This window comes from Thermobia domestica, chromosome 8 (assembly GCF_964235325.1).
Source record: "Thermobia domestica chromosome 8, izTheDome1.hap1.1, whole genome shotgun sequence".
NCBI classification, from domain to species: domain Eukaryota; kingdom Metazoa; phylum Arthropoda; class Insecta; order Zygentoma; family Lepismatidae; genus Thermobia; species Thermobia domestica.
In genome coordinates, this window is record NC_137461.1 from 140707456 (window position 1) to 140729602 (window position 22147).

A 22147-nucleotide genomic window follows, 5' to 3' on the forward strand; every position below is an offset into this window, starting at 1 on the left:
TTAAAAAAAAACACTCTTCAAAAAAAAAAAAAAAAAAGTCATAAGCACAATATTTCCACACAACCCAAACAGCATGAGCGTATATAAGCCGTAATCGACCATTTAAAAAAAAAAAAAAAAAGTAATATGGCAAGCGTTTATTTAAAACAGGCCGCCACTCTGTCATTATCTTCCGTCAGTTTTTAGTGGCACTGACCATGAGTACTTAACAACGTCTGATAAGTAAATTGTTACTATATGAGTTCAAATATAAGTAAAACACTGTAGTAGCAACCGAAAACATTACTCATGCGAAATGAAATGAAAGGAAAGGAAATCTTTGAGTTTTACGTAACATGGTTATGCCGGTTAGGCTAAAGGAGACGGTGATTATGAGAAATGAATGAAATGGAGTAAAGAAAGCGGGAGTAAACGGGGAAACCCCAAGAAAACCCACGAGCACGGTGTTTGTCCACCACAGAGTCCACACGGCGCTCATGCAAAAGGAGAATGCGCAGTTAACCACAGTACAACAACTCTTTGGTCCAAAAATTTCGTGCAAGTTATAAAAATGTCGAAGATCACCCAAGATCCAATCACTCCAAAACAACAGATTTTGAAGTCATACCCACGTCACCGAGGAAAATCCATCCACCAACACATGACGATTGTCAAACCAACTCCCCATGTCCCAGTCCACTGTAGTGCGTCACCTTCACAAACTTGTGAAAACATCAAGAGATGCCATATTGTACATGAATAGATACCAGCTCAGGCCCCGAGGAGAGTGGATGTGTTCCGAAAACTGCTGCAAAATTTGCGTGATATACGTCTCCTGAAACATTGTTAGATGCGACGAAAAGTGGGTGTTTTTCCGAAATCCGAATGTGCAAAAACTGGTTCAGCAAGGACCAATTTTCAGAATTGGATGTCAAACAGGTACGTTTCGGGCAAAAAGTCATGCTGTGTTGTGTGTGTGGTGAAAAACGAGCGGGTAACTCATTTTGAGTTCGTTCCTAACGTTCGTACAATTAATGATGGCCTTTATTTCGAACAGCTGGAGCGGATGAATGCTGCATTACGCCAAAAATATTCCGCATTAGTGAACCGGACGCGCGCACTGCTGCAACAGGATACAAAACCAAACTTGGCTCGAAAATTGCAATAAAAAGTTGTGGAACTTGATGGCATCGACTCCCTGTAAAAAACAATATGGCATGTTAAGATGTTCGTTAGTTACAGATATAAGGTAACCAAAGAAAGTTCTTGCCGTTTCTGACGTCCCATTGATCATGCACTTACAGAGAGGAAACGAACTGACGTACGTGCCTGACAAATGATCGGTAGTTAGTCTGATCATCGACCTTTAGTAATACAACCACGTTACGCACAGACAGCAATCATAACTCGTCCAGTGTCGAAGAGAAATGGAGATATCGAAGCAGCTTGTTCGCGTGTGTTTGTTGTATGACTTTAAAATGGGTCTGTCGCTGCCGCATTTGGGGAGAATGCTGTGAACCAATGCGCCGCCAGGTATTGGTTCCAGAGATGTGAGCCTTTTGGATGAACTTCGCAGTGGACGACCACATGTGTTGAAGACGAGTTCCCGAAAGCAGCAATTGAGAATAACAGTGTTCTAACGTGAGATGAACTTGCAGAAAAATTCCATGTTTCCGCTGAAACAATCAGATTGCACCTGTATCGGACAAGAAAGTCATACAAGTTATGGAAGTGAGTACCCTACACATTGTTGGCAGCCAACAAGGAACGAGTGAAAGCCTGTTCTTGCTCACTCGGCACCTGAACACACCCATCTTTGATCGCTTGCTCACTGGTGACGAAAAGTGGATAATCCACAACACTCCCAAGCGTACCGGACATTGGTTGTTCCTATTCCTCACACGTCAAGGTCTCCTCTGCACCCACGAAAGGTTATGCTCTTTGTATGGTGGAATTGTCGGCAAGTAATGCATGACGAGTTCCTTTCACCTGCTCAGACCATCACTGCTGACCTCTACTCTAAAAAATAAGCCGGCATTGGTGAATAGCACGTTCCTGCAGAATGCCAAGCCATATGACAAAGAGGACCCGGGAGACCCTTCAGCAATTTGGCTGGGAGAAACTGCGCCATGCACCATATTCACCGAATCTTGCACCAACAGATCAGCACATGTTTCATTCCCTCGACAACCATATCTGTGAGAGATCCTTCGCAAATTGGACAGACCTGCGGAACGCACTCACTGACTTCTTTGCATCAATGACCGCCGAGCTTTATCCCCAGGGTGTTACTATCAGGGTAGTTGCAAGAACGCTGGAAAAGTCTTATTCTCCTGCATCGTTCTTGTGTGACGGAAATGTCGTGCAACATGAGGACACCATGTCTGCTGGACATTCCTAGATGCATGAGGACAAGTTTAGGTTACAGTGCACAGAGTTCAGCACAGTAACAATCTGCACTGATGCCTCCACCTCACCTGAGAAAGACATGGGTGATCACTCCCACCATTCCAGCAACAATTCCTGTGGATGGAGAGGTGGCTTAGGAAACCATCCAGGACGTTGATCACGATCCAACCATTGTCCTGATTATTTACAAATCCATTTCTCATCGGAAGTAGTAACCCGAAGCAGGAAACTTTCTCAATTATTCTATAAATTTAGAAAACTGCACATCTCCAGATAGTGATTCTCATTGACCAACCTCAACTCATGTGACACCAACTGATTCAAATTTTTCACCGCTGATTCAGAGATCGCACAGCACCACCGTGGTACGGTATATGATAAATTCGTCTGCAATGACACTATCACTTTTACGAACGTCAACTTTCACAGTGTTTGTGCTCACGGGATTAATTTTGCAATGCTGTGTCACCGAAACGAAATTTCAGAAAATGGCGGATGATGCGTTCGTTCGCTATTTCTCACCCAAATGCACTGTTAATATTCTTTTTGCGACTTGCTGTGCAGAATGTCCTAGTCTGAATTCGTAAAGAAAAAACGCAATTGTGTGTTCTCCATGTTGCACTTTCAGACTCTGTTTATTTAACAACGCACTATCTCCTGATTGACTAGATACCCCAGGCTGATTGTTGGACTTCTACTACGTTTGTAACGTTAGACATGACCTTACTCCATCCCTGTGTTGTTTCTGAGATGAGTTTTCTACCAGATGTCAAACTGGTTCTCATACATACCAACCTAATATACACTACATTTACTAATTACACTATTCTTGAAAATCATAATGCAAGAGTATTTTTTTTTCTAATTTAAACGTCAAACCACTGTTTGCTTAGTTTAATACAGGGTAGGATTCAAAAGTAATGAGCCTTCGTTCAAAAAGACAGATTTATTGAACTGATCGGTACAACTGACTAATAGTCTTCAAAATAGGCACCTCCTGCATCAATGCACTTCTGCAGGCGGCTTTTCCATGACTCAAAGGCTTCCCCGAAGGCCTGTTCCGGGATGGCTGCAAGGGCTACCTTGGCATTTGCTTTGATGTCCTCGATGGAGTCGAAACGTTTTCCTTTCAGCGCTGATTTTAAGCGCGGAAACAAGAAGTCAGGAGGCGACAAGTCCGGACTGTGGGGAGGATGGGGTACCACAGGAACGTTAACTCGGACCAGGTAGTCAGTAACGATGAAGGCGATGTGGCTGGGGGCGTTATCGTGGTGAAGCTTCCAGCTGTCCTTGATGTCCCTGCGCTTGCGCGTGACGCTTCTTTTCAGCCTTTTCAGGACTTCCTGGTAGTAAGCAGCGTTCACGGTCTGTCCGGGCGGGACAAACTCTTAGTGGACGATCCCCGTCACTTCGAAAAAGGCGATAAGCATGGTCTTCGTCTTCGATTTGCTCATCCGCGCTTTCTTGGGATGAGGTGAGTTTGAGGTGTGCCACTTAGCGCTTCGTCGTTTTGTTTCTGGATCGTACTGAAAAGTCCAAGTTTCGTCGCCGCTTATCATTTTTTCGAGAAAGGCAGGATTGCCTTCGCACAATTGCAGCAGGTCTTCACATCGAGGCACTCGGTTCCGTTTCTGTTCTTCAGTCAAAACTCTCGGCACAAGTTTCGCGCAGACTTTCCGCATTTGCAAGACCTCGATAACAATACGTTGCACCGTTGTCTCTGATAAGTTCAGGGGTTCTGCTACTTGGTAGAGACTCAAACGCCGGTCGGTGTTCAAAAACTCACGCACTCGCTGCACATTCACGTCAGTACGGGCCGACGACGGGCGTTCCAGATCGGGGTTCGTCAGTCACCTCTTCCCGGCCCTCACGAAAAGCCTTGTGCCACTTTTTAACTTGAGAATAGGACAGACAGTCCAAACGACTGTTGAAGCATGGCGAACGTTTCGGAAGGAGACTTGCCCAACCGGAAACAAAATTTGATCGCGTAGCGTTGCTCTAACGAACTTTCAATATTACCGTGTCACGCACCACCGTATAGGGGTTACTGTTAAGGCCGATGCTACCGCTCCGAAAGCTGGGAGCCAACTGACCCACGTTGCGCTGTGAAGCCAACACCCACCACCACCGTCGCTGTCAAGCGGAGCGCGCTGCAGTGTGCACACGCGTCAGCATAAAGTGAGGTTCATTACTTCTGAATCCAATCTGAATTCTTGTTTTGGATAAAAATACACACTCTCTATGATTTCCTAATATGCACGAATATATATATAAGTGCGATTTTTAACTCCGAAGCATGTTTCGAACTCAAGCTCTTCGGCATACCTATTTGCAGTCGATTACTTGTTTTCCTTTCCTGAAACTGAATTTTCGACCATATTTTTGTTATAGTACCGAATCGCAATACGAATCATCCTTCGCTCACTATATCCCCTACATGTAAAAAAGTGTAATTATTTTCTTATTTGAGCTAAAATTTTCGATAGTTGACGTCGAATTTCCTGGATTGACTTCTTTTGTATATAAACCTAACATGAACATCTGCAGGTAATATACATACCAATTTTATGACTGTAATACAGTTTCTTGCATTGAACTTTACATGTTCGCCTTAGGATCTAATCATCTCAATACCTTCAACATTCCTTTCAACAGAGTTGTTAGTCAAAGGAAGTTCGTCCATTTTTATGTCTTTTGCTTCTATTGTCTTTTGTTTCAAACATTGAATAAGAACATCAAACCTTATTTGTCGCTTATTATTGTTGAAATCTTCAAAAACCTCCAGTATACAGTAGAAAGAAAACCACCGACATATTTGAACAATATATGTCACTTACTCAAGCTTTTATGCATGTAAGAGTACATAACTTTCTTGATTAATCCCTCAATTGGCAATCTGTTATTTTTGACTACATACCGCTCAGAAAATACAATAAAAAATACATTAAACACAACATACACAAACTAATTCTTTTGTTTTCCCCTAAATCTTCTCACTGCTATCGAAGAGGTGGTAGTTAAAAACGAAAATTATAGCTTCTAACATAGACTACCAAACGTAAAAAAAAAAGTAACAAACACTTCTATTTTCATTAACAGATTGATAAATGAAATAATTTCAATTCAAAAAATAGACACCAAAATGGAAACCTCTTTCTTACCTTTCGATGTTTGGTTAGGTTAGAACAGTCAGCAAAAGCCTTTCCGCAAGTATTACAAGAATATGGTTTTTCTCCTGAAACAAGACACAATGACATTCGTTCCTAAAATTTGGATTAGATTTTTTGTACAATTTTACTACAAAATACTTTGATGAGACACATTTGATTGCGAAGTTAATTGTGAGAATGTTATGTCAGAGATTATTTAGACAAGTACTTCGACAACTAATCGGTGTTTCTCTGAATACTAGAATTTCGCATTTAACGATCTACCTCCAAAGTACATTAAATATATCACAGAACAACTTTAATAAATTAAATACAAATGTGTACATTTTCCTGTTCCTAGAATTTAACCAATTTAAATTGTTAGTAACATTAATTTTGCTTATCGCTCAGAAAAATGATCATTAGTTATCTTAACAATACAAGCCCTCCCCGCTGGTCTAGTGACTGTCGAATGTGCTTTTGATGCACGTGGTCCCGGATTCGATTCCCGGTGGGAGAGCACAAAAATTTAACTCATTTTCATTAATCCTCTGTCTCCTTTAGCCTATAGACCATAAGCCTGGAACGTTAAACGAAAATAAAAATAAAAAAAGAAACCATTTCATCTTAATACAAAGAACGTTTTTTTTTTTTTTTTTTTTTTTTTGTTTGTTTGTTTGTTTGTTTGTTGTTGAAACTTAGTGTCCGTTTCTATTACTAAGGCAATATATAAAGTAGACCTACAGTTTAAGATGGAATCCGAAATCACCGTGACGCATTCAATGTTCTTTTCCATGGGAGTAGAATCCAGGACATGCGTACCAAAGGAGCGTGTGCTAGCCAATGAACTAGAGGACAGTGTTTGAAAACTCCCAATAAGACTTTTACCTTGAAAGTTAAGCCGATTGTTGAAATACACTGGTGTTGAAAACTTAAGCATAATGATTGTTCGAGGATGTAAGAGCACAAAGAACATTCCCACACACCTCGCACACATCAAATGGAACAGGCCACATTTGCACGAACCATGATAGAAGGGGATCACAAGCGCAAAGGCAAAAAACAGACTAAAACTCACATACCACAAAAGACTGTGAGACGCACTGCCGGCACCGACGTTGAGGAACTCTTGGGGCAGCTAAATCTACTTCTCACGAGAAGTGCAGAGCACTCCATATTCTGAGGGCGGCTGGCGGTCTCCAACACGTTTTCCTAGTGCGTCCCAAGCATACTCAATCAAGTTTGGTACCGCTGGCCACTCGATGCGTTGTGTATCTTCATCGCTAGATCTCCATCGATTAGTTCGATAAGGACGGTCAGTTATCCATGAGCACAAACTGGGACCGACAGCGCCCGTGTAAAACCGCACATAGGAATGCAGAACCTCGTCCCTGTGCCTTTGGGCAGTGATGAATTCTTCATCACCTTAATCCCTGCCCAGTCCGGTACTCCACTACCATCATACTGATCTCTTTCCACAGTATTCATGGGATGAAAGCACGTTCTTTGTTCGCGTCAGGTCAATGTATGATGGGAGTCGATCTCGGAACTGTATCGGAATTACATCTGTGACTAGTACGAGGCTCCATTCATCGTGGAGTCTGGGTATTCTCGACACCAATATCATTGACACTTTTTGTGCGCTGAAGTACGTGGAACACAAAATGCTGGTCGTGAGTATACAGACCATTGGCACCAGTCTCCGGTACACAATTTGGCGCGACACTATCACCCCTGAGGTGGTTGTAAGCTCCGCTGACAATTAACGTGCGCGCATAGCTCGGTTGCGATGCGTAGCTGTGGTCACCGACTGTTGTGGAGTTGTCACCGACTTCCATCGGGCATACGGCTGACTCTCCTGTGTTAATAAACTTATTCTACAACCTAAAGACTGCAATTTGTGGCACATTGACGTCTTGTGCTACTGCTGTCTGTGTGCCAGCTCGTTCCAAGCGCCTGATGTGGCCTTGGTAAACGTCTGCATGACGTCTTTATGCCATATTCCTACTGTCTATTCCAACATTCAACTCGGCAGTACCCTCTGCCCACTAAAACAGACCTACACAGCATGTGCGCAATTATGCTCCACGCACTAGTATTTGATTCCTTCCACACAGGGACAGGCTGATACTTCTCACGGCCAGTTCAATGAACTCACAAGAAATACGCGCCATCAGCCACATTCTCGTGCTCGCAACACTCTTCCCAGCCCCTACCTGGAACTTCTTGCATTATGCTTAAGTTTTTGGACATCAGTTTAGTTTGTATAAACCCTTAGTCCAATATAAGAAAATTTTTTGTCAGTCCTCGATAACTATTGACGAGTCTAGTAAGTAATAATTTTCCACTCCCGCTTAGGTATACAAATATATATATATATATATATATATATATATAAATAATATATTATATACAAGGTGTTAATGAACTATACCCACAAACTGTAAGAGGTGATTCCTCACATCAAAATAAGAGAAAAAGTTCATATGGACCTGTAGGGAAAGTCAATACTTTCAGAGCTAGGGCTGTCTAAAATCACAAAAAAGCCAAATTTCAACAGACCCTATTTCGAATTCCAGAAACTGTGGATGGTGGTCCTTATCAGTGTAAAGGAAGAAACACATATACAATCCAAAAATGTGTATTTCATTAATGTTCAATGGGTATACAAAGTATTCCATACAGGGTGAAGTTCCCAGACATGCCATCAACCGAATTTTGAGATATGCTCTGACTTTATGATTGGTCCAAAGTAGGCAAATGATGAGCCTTGATAGCAGTGAACACAGAATCCTTTGGCGAGATGTCGGAAGTGTTAAGGAACGTCAGCAGCACGGTCTCTCGTACTCTGGAAAACACATGCTGCGATGTTATCTTTCACGTTTATAAGTGAAGAAAACGTGAAATATACAGTGAAGAAATACATCACATCACACGTTATTCTGAACGCAAAAAACATGGAGCCGCCGGTTCCTAACATTTCCGACTTCGCTCCGAATTATTGGATGCCCATTGTTGTCAAGGCTTACCTCCTGCCTACTTTGTACCCTCCCTGAAATCAGGGTATATCTGAAAACTCTATTGAGAGTATATCTGAGAATTACACCTGTAGGGAATACCTTAATAAACAAACTCCATGGTTCTGGATAATCATAATAACATTTAAAACACAGTTCTGACCAGAACAAAATGAATTATATTAATAACTATAAGTATTTTGTTACAGTTTCAAGGACCTAACGTCCTCTTTATCAGACATTTAGAAAAGACATGACAGCAAATCTTATTATCTTCCTCATATATATATATATATATATATATATATATATATATAAAACATGCTAACTAACGGCTGAGGAAGATATAAGATTTGCTGTCATCTGTCTTTTCTAAATGTTTGATGCAGAGGACGTTAGGTCCTTGAAACTGTAACAAAAAACTTATAGTTATTAATATAATTCATTTTGTTCTGGTCAAAACTGTGTTTTAAATGTTATTAAGGGAATACCTTGTATACCTATTGAAAATTGACGAAATATGCACTTTTTGATAATGTATGTGTGGCTTCCTTTACGCTGGTAAGGACTACCATCCACAATTCCTGGAACTTGAAATAGGGCCTGTTGAAATTTGGCTGCTTCGTTATTTTGGACAGCCCTAGCTCTGAAACTATGCACTTTTCGCCATAGGTCCATATGAACTTTTTCTCTTATTTTGATGTGAGGAATCACCTTTTTACAGCTTGTCGGTATAGTTCATTAACACCCTGTATATATACATATATATATATATATATATATATATATATATATATATATATATATATACCGAACCGGGAATGGAAAATGAATTACTTATAAAATTACAGTACAATAAAATAGCTATGAAACATCAAGGTGAATCACTTGGAATGTAGCGTCACGTGATAAAGTAATTGATTCTACATTCCAAATCACCACTCACCTGGACTCTTCAGAATCTTAGGAACAAACATGATAGAGAAATGGGAAAACTTCAAGGAAACTTTGGGATCGAACTAGGGATCGAAAGTTTAATTTTTTTATTTCATTTCAAATTTGTAATTTCGAGTTTAGCGTTCCTTTCAGCAGCGAGGCTATATGAGACGTGGAACAAAGAACTAGCGAGGTTCACGTGGGATTCGAACTACATGAACTCCCGCCGGGAATCGAACTTTGGTCTCCCACGCCAATGGTACATACGCTAACCTCTAAACCACGAGGGAACTCATTTCAAATTCACAAATTATATTTAAAATATCCACAGCGATAAATCACTTATTGCTGTTCGAAGAAAAATATTTAAAAATGACCGCATCTTCACGTTTAACTTGCATCAATAATTATATAAGACAGAATTTCGCAAACTTTCCCTTTATCCATTTCAGTTTGGAGTATGTAAAATAGGAAAAATTATTTATCGAACAGTAAGTAACAAATATTCTGCATAAATATGACTTAAGTTTTTAATTTAATATGGAAAGGAAGTTTTTTAAACTCCTTCCTTATGACAATTTTCCAGTCTTGCAAACTTTTTCATTTTTTTTTTTTTTTTTTTAATTAACCATGACATTACCACAACAAATTCCCTGATTTTTCGGACATGTAATCCTGCTTATTGTTATTACCAATCTTACAGTTACTAAAGGAGAAGGATAGAATGAAGTGAGATTAAAGCTGTCAACCTGTGTGCAGGCGTACGTGTTTCTTCAATGCCCATTGTTCTGTGAACCCTCTATTGCAATAGTGGCATTGGAATGGTCGTTCCCCTCGATGGCGACGAGTATGACACTTCCACGTATCTTTGTGAAGGAAGGTCTTTCCACAAAATTCACACTTCCACGGTCGCTCGCCTGTGTGTCTCTTGATATGGAGTTTAAACTGTCAACAAAGAATAAAATATCTTGATATATTTCACTACGAAAAGAATATTACCTCTAAACACATTTCACTATGTCGTTATATTATTTTGAGTATACCTAGGTATAATTTCCTCTTCAACAACAAAGTCTGAAACAATATTACCTCTTCAACTATCGAGTCATACTTTTCTTACAAAATATGCTAACGTTATATAATATATTACATGCTATTAAAAAAGTAAGAATAACTTTGGAAACATTCATGGAAACGCATAAGTACGTATTATCCAGTATACATCGTCCTATTCGAATAAAATTCGCGCCACAGATTGCATGTCTGTAGAAAGTATGCTTCTAGTAATTTAAAGTCATCAGGCAACACAATGAATGTAGATGTGTGCACAATCCTGTGTCCGCAATACCGAATCGACACCAGCGAATACCTTTTCTGAAATTAAGTAACTTGTCAGGACAGGCCAGCGTGATTTATAGTAAGACTGCGACAAGGGGTGGTTTTTCTGCAGAATTGCCGCTCGCTTGAGTCGTGACGTGTCAGTCTATCGATGGTTTATGCTATGGAAGCAGAGAGTTTTCACAGTACACGTGCCTTCCAGTGCCTCCTTGATGTACGAGGAATGCATGGGTATAACTCGGTCCGCTTCGATTAGACAGGACAGCAACCGTCAGGGCAATCGGAGCCCCCGTTGCCTCCCATTAAGCGCAAGAATACTAAATCGATTGTTGTATGCAGGTTTATATTCCTGCATTCCTCTCACATCTCGCCATCGCCAAGAACTTCTCCGGTGGTGTCAGGAGTCTTTTCGGTGCCCCCTTCCCCGAACAGACAGAACGGCAACCGTTAGTACAAGGGTCGTTCAAGGTTGACCGGGATTTTCGTACGTAAATAATCGATGAATAGCCGGATCATCATGAAACTTCGGGTGATGTAATGTATTCCTTCTCGAGTAACTAGGGTCCGGCATGACGTGTTTGGCGCATGCGCAGCAGTTGCAGCGAACATGGCGGCAAGCAGTGTGTCTGTGGCTTTAGAGCAGTGGTGTGTAATCAAATTTCTTGTGGAGGAGAAAGTTAAACCAGCTAAGATTTTCAGAAGATTGGAAGCACAGTATGGTGAACAAACGATATTACGGACAAGAATGTACAAATAGTGTGAACAGTTTCGCAAAGGACGGGGGCTGGTGACAAATGAAGCACATGGACATATTCGCCCGACTGCAGTCACACCAGTGAATATCGCAAATGATTCTTGAGAACCGGCGAGTAACAGTGCGGGATATTGCTGCCGAGGTGAATATCAGTGTCGGGAGTGTTGAGACAATCATTCACGACCACTTACGCTTCCGCAAAATCTGTGCAAGGTGAGTTCCCCGCCAGCTGACATTTGATCAGAAGTGGACACTTCCCGAAATGCGCTGGGAAGTTCTGCCCCATCCTCCCTACAGTCCAGATTTAGCCTCCAGTGTTTATCATTTGTTTGCACTCCTTAAAGACTATCTGGGAGGGAAGAAATTCACGACAGATGAAGCACCGCGGAAAGATGTCCTCCAAGGCTACGACAACAACCAAGTTCTTTCTACGTCAAAGGAATCAGGGAGCTGCAACAACGATGGCAACAGTGCCTCGACGCGCACGGAGAATACTTTGAAAAGCTGACATGGTTTGGTGCTTCTTGTGCTATCTGTTTCCTCTGAAGAAATAAAAGTCCCGGTCAACCTTGAACGACCCTTGTACAATCAGAGCCACTGTGGTCTCCTATGTAAGTGCACACATACTAAATAATCAGGTCTATATTCCTGCGTTCCTCTCGCATGATTTCACATCTTCGGAGGTGAAATGGCAAGGTGAATTGGGAACAGTGGTATTGAGTGATGAGAGTCGTTTTTGCCTTTAACATAGTGATGGCCATGTACGTGATCTGCAGATAACCCGTAAAACCCAGAGTGAGTTAGCCTCGTCACACAAGACCTACATCTAGCATTCCGCAGTACGAAGAGTGCGGGGTATTATGGTTAGTCTGTGGTACATTTGTGAATCCTGTCTTCCAATTTTGTGGACACTTGCGGGACTATTTCATAGTAACATAAGCACGTCCTCATACTGCCAAGGAAACCCACAGTGTTCTACTAGATATTCTGGTCTGGATGGTACATATCCGGATTTTGGTTTGATCGAAGACTTGTAGACTAGTGGCACAACACCGGCAGCCGGGCTCTGGTAACGACCAACTAACTATGTCAAGATTAACAGCGAGTATGGAATACCATACCCCAGAAATTCAGCATCTGTATGAGCGGCTACCTACCCGAACAGCTAGCCACCCATGTGGTTACACGCATTATTAAGGGAGTATCGCTAGTTTTCGATCACTCCGTATAACTACGTACTGTTCATGTACAGAACATGTTTTAAGTTTATAGTGAGGTCAAATGTGATTTGCGTAATTTGAATAGTTTTCGTTTACAGGAAGTTACCTGTTAAAGTCTATTATAGTTAGAAATAGCTTGATATAGCATATAAAGAAACAGGTACAACAACACAAGATTGTCATGTGAAGATAAGTATTGATGAGCCTTAGTGGTTGCGATTGTGTGTGGTTATGTAACTAATTGTGAGGATTACATATTTGCATTAAATTGGATATATCCTAAGATAACATTTTATCGGCGAAGCAAATAAACCTTACAAGGGTATTTATTAGTCTATTTAAGCATAGTGTTTTGCGAGAACTAAAAGTATTTCAACTCTAACTTTGCTCGAATGCTTCAAGCAAACGTATATTTAACTTCTTATTGAAACTTAGAAAAAAAAAATCAGTCAGTTACCTGAGAAGAAGTGGTGAATTTTCTTCCACAATAATCACAGCAGAAAGGCTTCTCGCCTGTGTGGATGCGAATGTGTTCCTGAAGATTACCATTCTGAGAGAAATTCTTTCCACATACTTCGCAATGATACGGCTTCTCGCCTAAAATAAATTTTAAATAAATAAATTCAACAAAATGTAAATAAATGTTATGGAAAGTTTTAAAATTTAAATTTACTTTATCTCACGTCTTGAAAAGTTAGCAGATTGATTTTGAGTTTAGCGTCCCGTTCAGCAGCGAAGCCACATAAGACGTGGACCTACAGCTTAACGTGGGATCCGAACCACATGAGATCTCGCCTGTACGCTGTAAACATAACCACGAGGAAGCTGAAAAAAGTTAACAGAAACTCGACTCTTTGTGATGACAGAAGAAGGGTAGTCCAGAAACCCTTTAAAAAAAGAAAAAGTGAAAAGCTGCATACTTCTATTACTCAGCAAAAATATGTGACAAATGAAATATATTTCTTATCTGCAATACCTCAAATAGATTAGAAAAATGGCATTTATGAGTTTTAACTTATAAGTTTTCAGAACCAATAGCTCGTTAAAAAGCAAATAATAACAGTAAAAATAATAAAAACAAGAAGTATTATCTTAAACGTGAGTAAAAAAAAGTAACTTCAAAGATACCGAAAATGTATGGAAATGATTTTTAATGGAGTAGCTCGAAATCTATAGAACTTAAGAACTGTGGTTTAACAAATTACACACTAACTAGTAAGTATATTAAAATTATATTGCAGAATAATAGAGAATTTGCACAATTGATTTTATTCGGTTAATCTGTTAGACAAGAACTCGTCTCGTTTACAGTAACTCCTGAAAAGGCATTCTTTGTAAGTGAAAAGGGAAATGATACTAAGATCTGACATTAACTAACTCTAACAAACTACATAAGTAACGTATTAAGGAAATAGATGGTTCAACGCCTCGGAAACAAGAAACGGTTATTAGATCCTATCCCATGCGAATCCAACCCAATCGGGATTGGTAAAATTTTCTTCCAGAAGATCCTGTTTCTTACTGTTCTTTCATCATCTTCTAGGCCTACGTAGAGGTATCCTACCAAAAGATTTTCCAACTAGAATTCTATACCCGCGGGAGTTTCCTACATAAGCAAAGTGTCCTGCTCATCTTAAGCATCCTGATACAACTCGTATAACATTCTGTGACTGATTTCACTTACACTATAATTACTGAGGTTAGAAGAGCTATATGCTGTGGTTCAGTATCTCTTTAGTAGATTGTTGGCTATTGGCACAATAGCAATGTTACACTATTTGGAACGAAGTAGTATACTACTTCTATCGTTAATATTTTATTTATTCCCCATTAAACTTGTTTTATTTGTTATCTTGTTACTACCATATTATCCCTACATCTAAAAGAACAAATACCGTAATCAAGAAATACACAAACTTCGGAGAGGAGTTATCACACAAATCTATTGAATTTGCGAATGAATATCAATTATTAACTGAACTTACCTGTATGCCACCTATAGTGTAAAGTAAGGCTTGTTTTATGTGCAAAATGCTGTCCACACAATTCACAGAAATACTTCTTCTCGCCTGTGTGCTTCGGTTGATGATTAAATAAGTTGGCTTTTGTTTTGAAACTAGCTCCACATAACTTACACACGTAAGGCCTGAAAAACAAAATTACCACTAAGGTATGTTTTTTTCCATAACAGAAGAGTTTCTCAACAACTTACGTATCCGAAATACTTATATATAACAAAGCTTCTACTTACAGAAATATGTCGGTATTATTCTAGAGGAGCTTTTACTTTAAACATATTTTCATTTTAGAAAATTACACGGATAAGACACTAATGTGATAAAAATAAAAAGGAGACTGAGGCTATAATAAGAGGATATGTTCTCGTCAGGCCTTTCAGAATATGTATTTCGTACGAATGAGATTTTAAGACTTAATTACTAGAGACCGGATGTTAGGCAAAATGCCTATTCTTTAATATTAAAGATATGATCAAAAATAACGTTTTAAAGTTTATATAGGGGGTTATAGTTTCGATTTAAGCCAATTTTATTTTGCCTATTTTGCCTATTTCGACCTTTACTGCCTAAATAATTGCTTTAGTGCCTAGTGTTGCCTATTCTATGCATTTTCTTCAAAATAAGCCTTCATTGGAAAAATATATAATTTATATAACATAAATAATACATACATATATACGTATATTAGGTATTTGTAAACACAAGCACGTGGTACGTTACAATATATACACAGGGTGAACTTCAAAGATGTGCACATACTTTCGAGGTGATGAATGATATCAAAAGAACACAAAAAGTTCTCTTGTAGTTTGTCGAATTCCGTGTCGTGTGGAGTGATAATGATGCCAACTTGGAATCGAAAATCGAATATTGACAATTGGACTGGAACAGATAGATGTGCACATACGTTGGGAGGTGATTCGTGACATGCAAAGAAGACAAAAATCCTGTTGCATGTGGAATTCCGCATCGTGTACTATTGACAGGGGTGCCAACTTGGAATCGAAAATCGAATCCTGACAATTGGAACGGAACAGATAGATGTGCACATACGTTAGGAGGTGATTCGTGACATGAAAAGAAGACAAAAAGTCCTCTTGAATATCACGAATCACCTCCCAAAGTATGTACACACTTTTATGTCTCGCTCCAATTGTCAGGATTCGATTTTCGATTCCAAGTTGGCCCCCCTGTCACTCGTATACGACGCGGAATTCCACAATATGCAAGAGGATTTTGTATTCTTTTGATGTCACGAATCACCTCCCAAAGTATGTGCACATCTTCCAGGTTCACCCAGTATATGTGGAATGCATAGCAAGCTTCCTTTTTATATATGCAATAAAAGAAGATATTGACAAAGAAGTATGTTTCTATATTCTTTCAGCATTATTTATGACTTTAATCTATTTTTTAATGGTATTGAGTATTCATTATTTCGAGCTACATTTTAGTGCCTATTTTACTGCCTATTTTTTAAAATTTTTAGTGCCTATTTGCCTGCCTATTTTTTAAAATTTTTAGTGCCTATTTGCCTGCCTATTTTCTAGGTTTTTAGTGCCTAAACATCCGGTCTCTATTAATTACATACAGAAGGGAACGTACAAACAGTTTTATATCCCTACTGAGAAACCATTTTGTTTTATACTGATACAGAAAGATCAAGTAAAGAATGAGACGCTATCATTAAAAGTTTTATGAGTAAACAATAACGATTACACACTAGTACGAAGGAATTTATTTCATCAATACTCTATCGTATGTACAAGGAGTGAATGATAAGTTTGCGGCCTAGGACATTAAATAAAAGAAAATTTACAATTTAAAAAAAAAAAAAAAAGAACATTTCACAATATACTCTCCCTCGAATGAAATGCATTTCTCACATCAGGCATACCACCAAAAAATATGCTTTTTCTTTGCTTTCAAAATGGCTTTCTGCTGGCGATTTGATTTTTATTCCCATGTTCAAATCTCCGGCTTCGTAATTGGAAAAAGAAAATAAGTCATTCGAAGCCAAGTCTGGACTGTAGAATGGGTGATCTCTCCCTTTAAAACCTATATCTTTTAAGGCTTGCCTCTAAACTCTCGTTTCTGATAGACTGCTTCACGAATCTGAGCCAATAAATTTGTGTACTATTGACAATTCACCGTAGTTCCCTCTGACAGATAATCGATCAGCAAAACATCTTCAATGATCCGAAAAAAAAAAAAAAAAAAAAAGAAAAAAAAATTGCTATATGCTTCCAAGTCGACTTTTCCACCTTGAATGTCTTTGGCGACCTTTCTCCTTTTTTAATCCACTGCATGGATTCTTGTCTCGACTCCGGATTATACTGGAGAATCTAAGTTTCATCTAGAGCTACGATTCGGATACAAATTTCGTCGAGATTGTCTCCGGCTAATTCCAAAAAAAATATTTACAACTCTCCAGTACAAGAATCATTGCTAAATATCTAAGAACTTGTCAGCTGCTCTCGTATATTGTAATTTAAAAGTTTTTTGGTTGGCAAGAGTACAAACAAATGAAAAAAGCTAAAAGTGAAAATATATTTAGAAGAGAAACGATTAAATTTCACGGAATATTTTCGTCTGAACTTAAGGTTAATGAGCATTTTTTTAAAATTTATTTTACTTTAAAATACCATAGTCCATCTTTTTGTATTATTTCATATTAGGTAAGTTTTCAGGGTCCAAAATTAATAAGAAAAAGAAAAACCTAGAATACTTGGTAAGAACCTTTATAAATATTATCAAAGTAAGTATTACAATATACAAGATGAAAATAGTAAGTGAATAATAAGACGTACAAAATACCTTTCATCTGAATGAACAAGTTGATGCCTCTGTAGAAGTTGCTTATGTTTAAAGCCTTTCCCACATTTATTACATACAAAACGACGACCATTATTATGTTCAGCTTCTTTATGATAAACAACTGAACTAGGATGATTTAACAATTTGCCACATATATCGCATGGATAACCTTTGTCAGTCTTTAGAACCTAAAAGTATTCAAAAATATTTAGTGAGAAATAAGGTCTGAGGAAAAAAAAAAAAAAAAAAAAAAAAAAAAAAAAAAAAAAAACTTTATATGTGAACAACCAAACGGAAAGACGTGTTAAAATATAAAATATTTTGTGGAATAAGAAAATATGTCCCCAATATTTTGTTTTTATCAACACACTAGATAAAAAAATGAATATGTACGTTGAATGACTTTACATGCTAGCAGTACCAGAATTAATTTAACAAATCTTTTGCAAGTATTCGTGGAAAAGAAGTTACAAAAATCTAAAATTTTACCTGGTTTCAAGAATAATTTTCAATATGCAGCTTGCCAAAATGTAACAGTAAGGTGTTTTTTTTTTTTTTTTTTTTTTTAAAAAACTTAAAATATACAGTTTTTTACTTAGACAAATTACGAGTTGATATATACTCATGCTATATACACTGGTCAAAAGAATAAGGAGAGAAAAATCAAAACAGCAAAAACAATCTTGGAAACTGTGCAACACTGTAATGTATTTCTGCGTGTATTAACGTAACAAAAAAGTAGATTTATGCTGGATTATGAGTACGACAGAATCTTAAATGTCTTTATGCAAACAATACGTCAAAAGGCATACGAGAAGTACATGTACACGTCAGCAAAACGACAGAAACAAACACAGTCACAAGAGCAACTGACCTCCGATGTGAAAGGTAATCTCCTCAATGCGAATTCACTTTGGCATTTAATTGATGAAGTTATGAATAGAAGCCTGAGGAAGTCATCACCACTGCTCCCAGAAGATCACTTCCAATTGTTACAGAGTAGCGGAAGTGTCAGCCCAGCTGCAGTGTGTCTTTCCAGTGCGCGTTAGACGTGCTCTTAGCATGGTTTCTCAATTTATGGTAGGCAAGCGGCTGCTTGGTGGTACGGAAAGGTCGAGAAACTCTGCTATATGGGATTTCAATCCGGATTATGCTATCCGTTCGATGTCTTTCATTTGAAACACGTCGTTCACCATTCGCTCTCTAAAAGCAATTATTATCGCCCATAGAAATGAACAAATCCTAATTGCTCGAGCTTAAAGGTGCGACATGAGGAAAGAATGTCTTTACCACTGGGATGTCAAGCCACCATTCAAAGACTTGCAGGTCGATACGTATGCCACCATGGATTCCTGCACAGACTATACTTCTATTACCACTTTGGAATGAGCTCTACGTTCCTTCCAGATCAGTTCGCGAAGCCTATCAGACATGACACTCAAGCTCGAATTATCCAAAACTGAACTCTATTCACTACTGCCCCCAAAGGCTGCTAAGTTTTACAGCACAATGTATATGGGCTTGACGAAGATTGGTCAAAGGGATACATACTAACGGCCTTGGTACATCGAGAAGACTTTCCCGCGGGCAGTTATTGACAACCATCTTGCATCCTGTTGCTGCGATGTATCTCACGTTACAGGTCAATAGCAATTTGTCAGCTGGTTTGATGAGCCGGTTGTAAGCTAAGTTCAATCGTCTCTTGTTGATGTTGCTCATGGACGGCCATGTTTTGGCTTTATTTGCAATTTCTGTCTGTTGAAGGCGTGTTCACAGAGGAAAATAACACTGCGACACACAACAAGGATGACTGCTAATTTCCGTTGTGTCTGTCCTGCTTACCTTTCCACGCCATCGACTCCCCTAAAATCGCGCTGTGACTGTATAGTTCTATAAAACATTTCAGCTACAAAATACCCAATATGCATTCGCGCACTATGAGCAGCACATTACTGGGATTGCCATGTGACATCGAATCTTATCACGTTCAATGAGCAACGCATTCTTAAGTCATACCTGACTGCTGTACCGATAATCCAACATAAATTATTGCATTTGTAAAGGTGACGAGAACTACATGCAGCAATGCTGCACAATTTCCATTGTGGTTCTGCTGTTTCAAGCTTTCCTGAGTATTTTGACTCATGACTTCTACATACTACATCTTCACACTCACCTCATGCGACAAAGCATGACCTTTTAAACTATTTAAATAGGCGAACTTTTTCCCACAGACTTCACAAGAAAAAGGTTTTTGACCCTCATGAATAGCCTTTAGATGCACCTAAAAGACAATAAATTTGTGGTTACAGGCATAAATACAAACGGGAATACAAGTTATTAAAAAAGGGAGACAGTAGCAATAAATCTTAACGGATATTCATGCAGGCTTATTGTTTTTAAAAGAAAACCAAGAGTTTTTAATATAAAGTAATTTTATGCATATTCCCACTAGCGACGTTATGGACGAACTCTACAAGATATCGCCAATAATTTTTTGTTTCTTTAAAGATGACATAGATTAAATATTGTAAACATAACTCTAAAAATAATGCAAATTGACATATCATTTTTAATCATAACTTACCATTACAAAAATTACTCGTATACACATACATCATAGCCTGATTGTCACCAAACGAAAAAAAAATGATAAAAATAACAACGTTCAAGGCAACACTTTAGCACGCGTTAAGAGATGAATAGAGAATAAAATAATTGAGCGTATCTTTACATGAAAAATTATCAGCAGAAATGAAAAATAAAAATGCATGCAATATAAAAGAAAGAAAAAAAAATGAAGATATATGGAAGAACACGATAGGATGATATAAGAAGATATCATTCAAACGTCTCACTTTCAAGTCGATTTAACAAACAGCAAGGCTTCAACAATATCTCTGATATAGAGTTCCTTTTAACTTATGACGAATTTACAACTAAGAAATTGTTATGGGAAACAAGAGCTGACTTTTTCAACAGTAATAAAGTTGAATATTACTCTTTCTAGATTCATATCATTTTTAACTAGCTGTCTAAGCAATTAATTTTTCGGTAATCACAAAAAATGTTCCAGAAAAATAAAATTCTAAACGCATATCAGGCACAAACTATAATTATCTTCATTCCGTTTTACTTCGTCAATGTCGTATTATCGACAGTTAATGGAAAACACATTTTACTCAATTACTTTAGGATAATAATTAGAATTACGCAATGATTTTAGCCAACAACGGGACACACAATGTCAAAGCCAATGCAATGTAATTATTAGTAAATGATGTTCCATATAGTAACAGCTGTATTTCACTTACCTTGATATACAGCAAAATATTTTGGATGTAAATAGAACAACTTCTGTGTTTTGTTTGTTTGTTTGTAATGAAAGCCCCTTTTATCAGCATATCCCTTGTTGCTTGTTGGTTGGGTTGGAGTTTAGCGTCCCTTATGCACTGCGAATATATGAGACAAACTCCAGTTTAAGGTGGAATCCTAACCACCGTAATGCGTTCAAATTTGAAGGCTCTCCCACTGGGAACCGAACCCGGAATCGTGTGAACTAAAGACACCAACCATTAGATCGGCAGAGCTTAGGCGTGTTCTTATTATTGACCGAAGCAACTGTTTTAGCAGTAATTGAGTGATTCCAAGTCACTGCCGTCATTATTAATAATATATATTTTATTAATAGTAAAATATATTAGTTTTGCTATTTTAAAGATTTTCCTTATAGTCATTATCGAAAAGGAAATTAAGTTAAGAGATCTGAAAAAATGCGATTGCTAGTTTTATGTTCGTATGGCCCGTAAGTTAAAGGAAACGGATCATTGACGAAAAAGTGAATGATTATGAAAGAATTGGTAGAATAATGTAGGAGGAAAAAGGGAAAACCCCGAGAAAATCCACGGACCCGATGTTATCCACACAAACTCACTTAACCTGGAATCAAAACAGAGGTAAGCGCTCTACCACTGAGCCACAGTGCCCCTAAGATATAGTGAGTTTTAGTGTGCACTTACAAGAATTAATTTTAAAATGTGGAGTCAATTAAAAAAGAAACGAGTGATGTGGAGAAGACCATTAATGTCTAAGATGGAAAAGAGGGAGAGAGAAAAAATGTAAAAAATGCCATTTTTTTCTGAATGGATCCAACATGATTTAATATCATTCTTCTAGTGAACATTTATCTTCCTCGACAGTGTTATCTTTATTTCTTTCGCAACGAAGTACTACGTAAGATGCTATAACTTACTGTTTATTTACCTCGTAACTCTGTTTAGTCTGAAATGACTTATCACACTGATCACAAGGAAACCTATTTTCGGAAACTAGTTCTTCGGGATCCTTTCCATCTTCCAAGCCTTCAATAATACCTACAAATAATAATTTGAAATATTAATTAGATTCATACAAATAAATACTCTTAATAACTCAATGCTTTTGTAATACATGATCTGCAGCAGCAGACTGTACAAAAAAGTCACTTTTTCAAGAATGTCTTTTTTTTTTT

At 38.3% G+C, this 22147-nt stretch overlaps 1 protein-coding gene across 8 annotated transcripts in view; it reads right to left on the minus strand.

Moving 5' to 3' along the window:
• Window positions 1-22147, minus strand: part of LOC145693249 (uncharacterized) — an 87338-nt gene that overhangs the window by 28553 nt on the left and 36638 nt on the right. For all 8 annotated transcript variants that reach the window (XM_081769068.1, XM_081769067.1, XM_081769065.1 and 5 more), the window contains 7 exons: window positions 21901-22010; window positions 19814-19921; window positions 17638-17825; window positions 14788-14948; window positions 13260-13399; window positions 10240-10435; window positions 5550-5623 (listed from right to left, as the gene is read on the minus strand). In XM_081769068.1, coding sequence (XP_081625194.1) covers window positions 5550-5623; window positions 10240-10435; window positions 13260-13399; window positions 14788-14948; window positions 17638-17825; window positions 19814-19921; window positions 21901-22010 — 977 coding nt within the window. The remainder of the gene's footprint in view (window positions 1-5549; window positions 5624-10239; window positions 10436-13259; window positions 13400-14787; window positions 14949-17637; window positions 17826-19813; window positions 19922-21900; window positions 22011-22147) is intronic.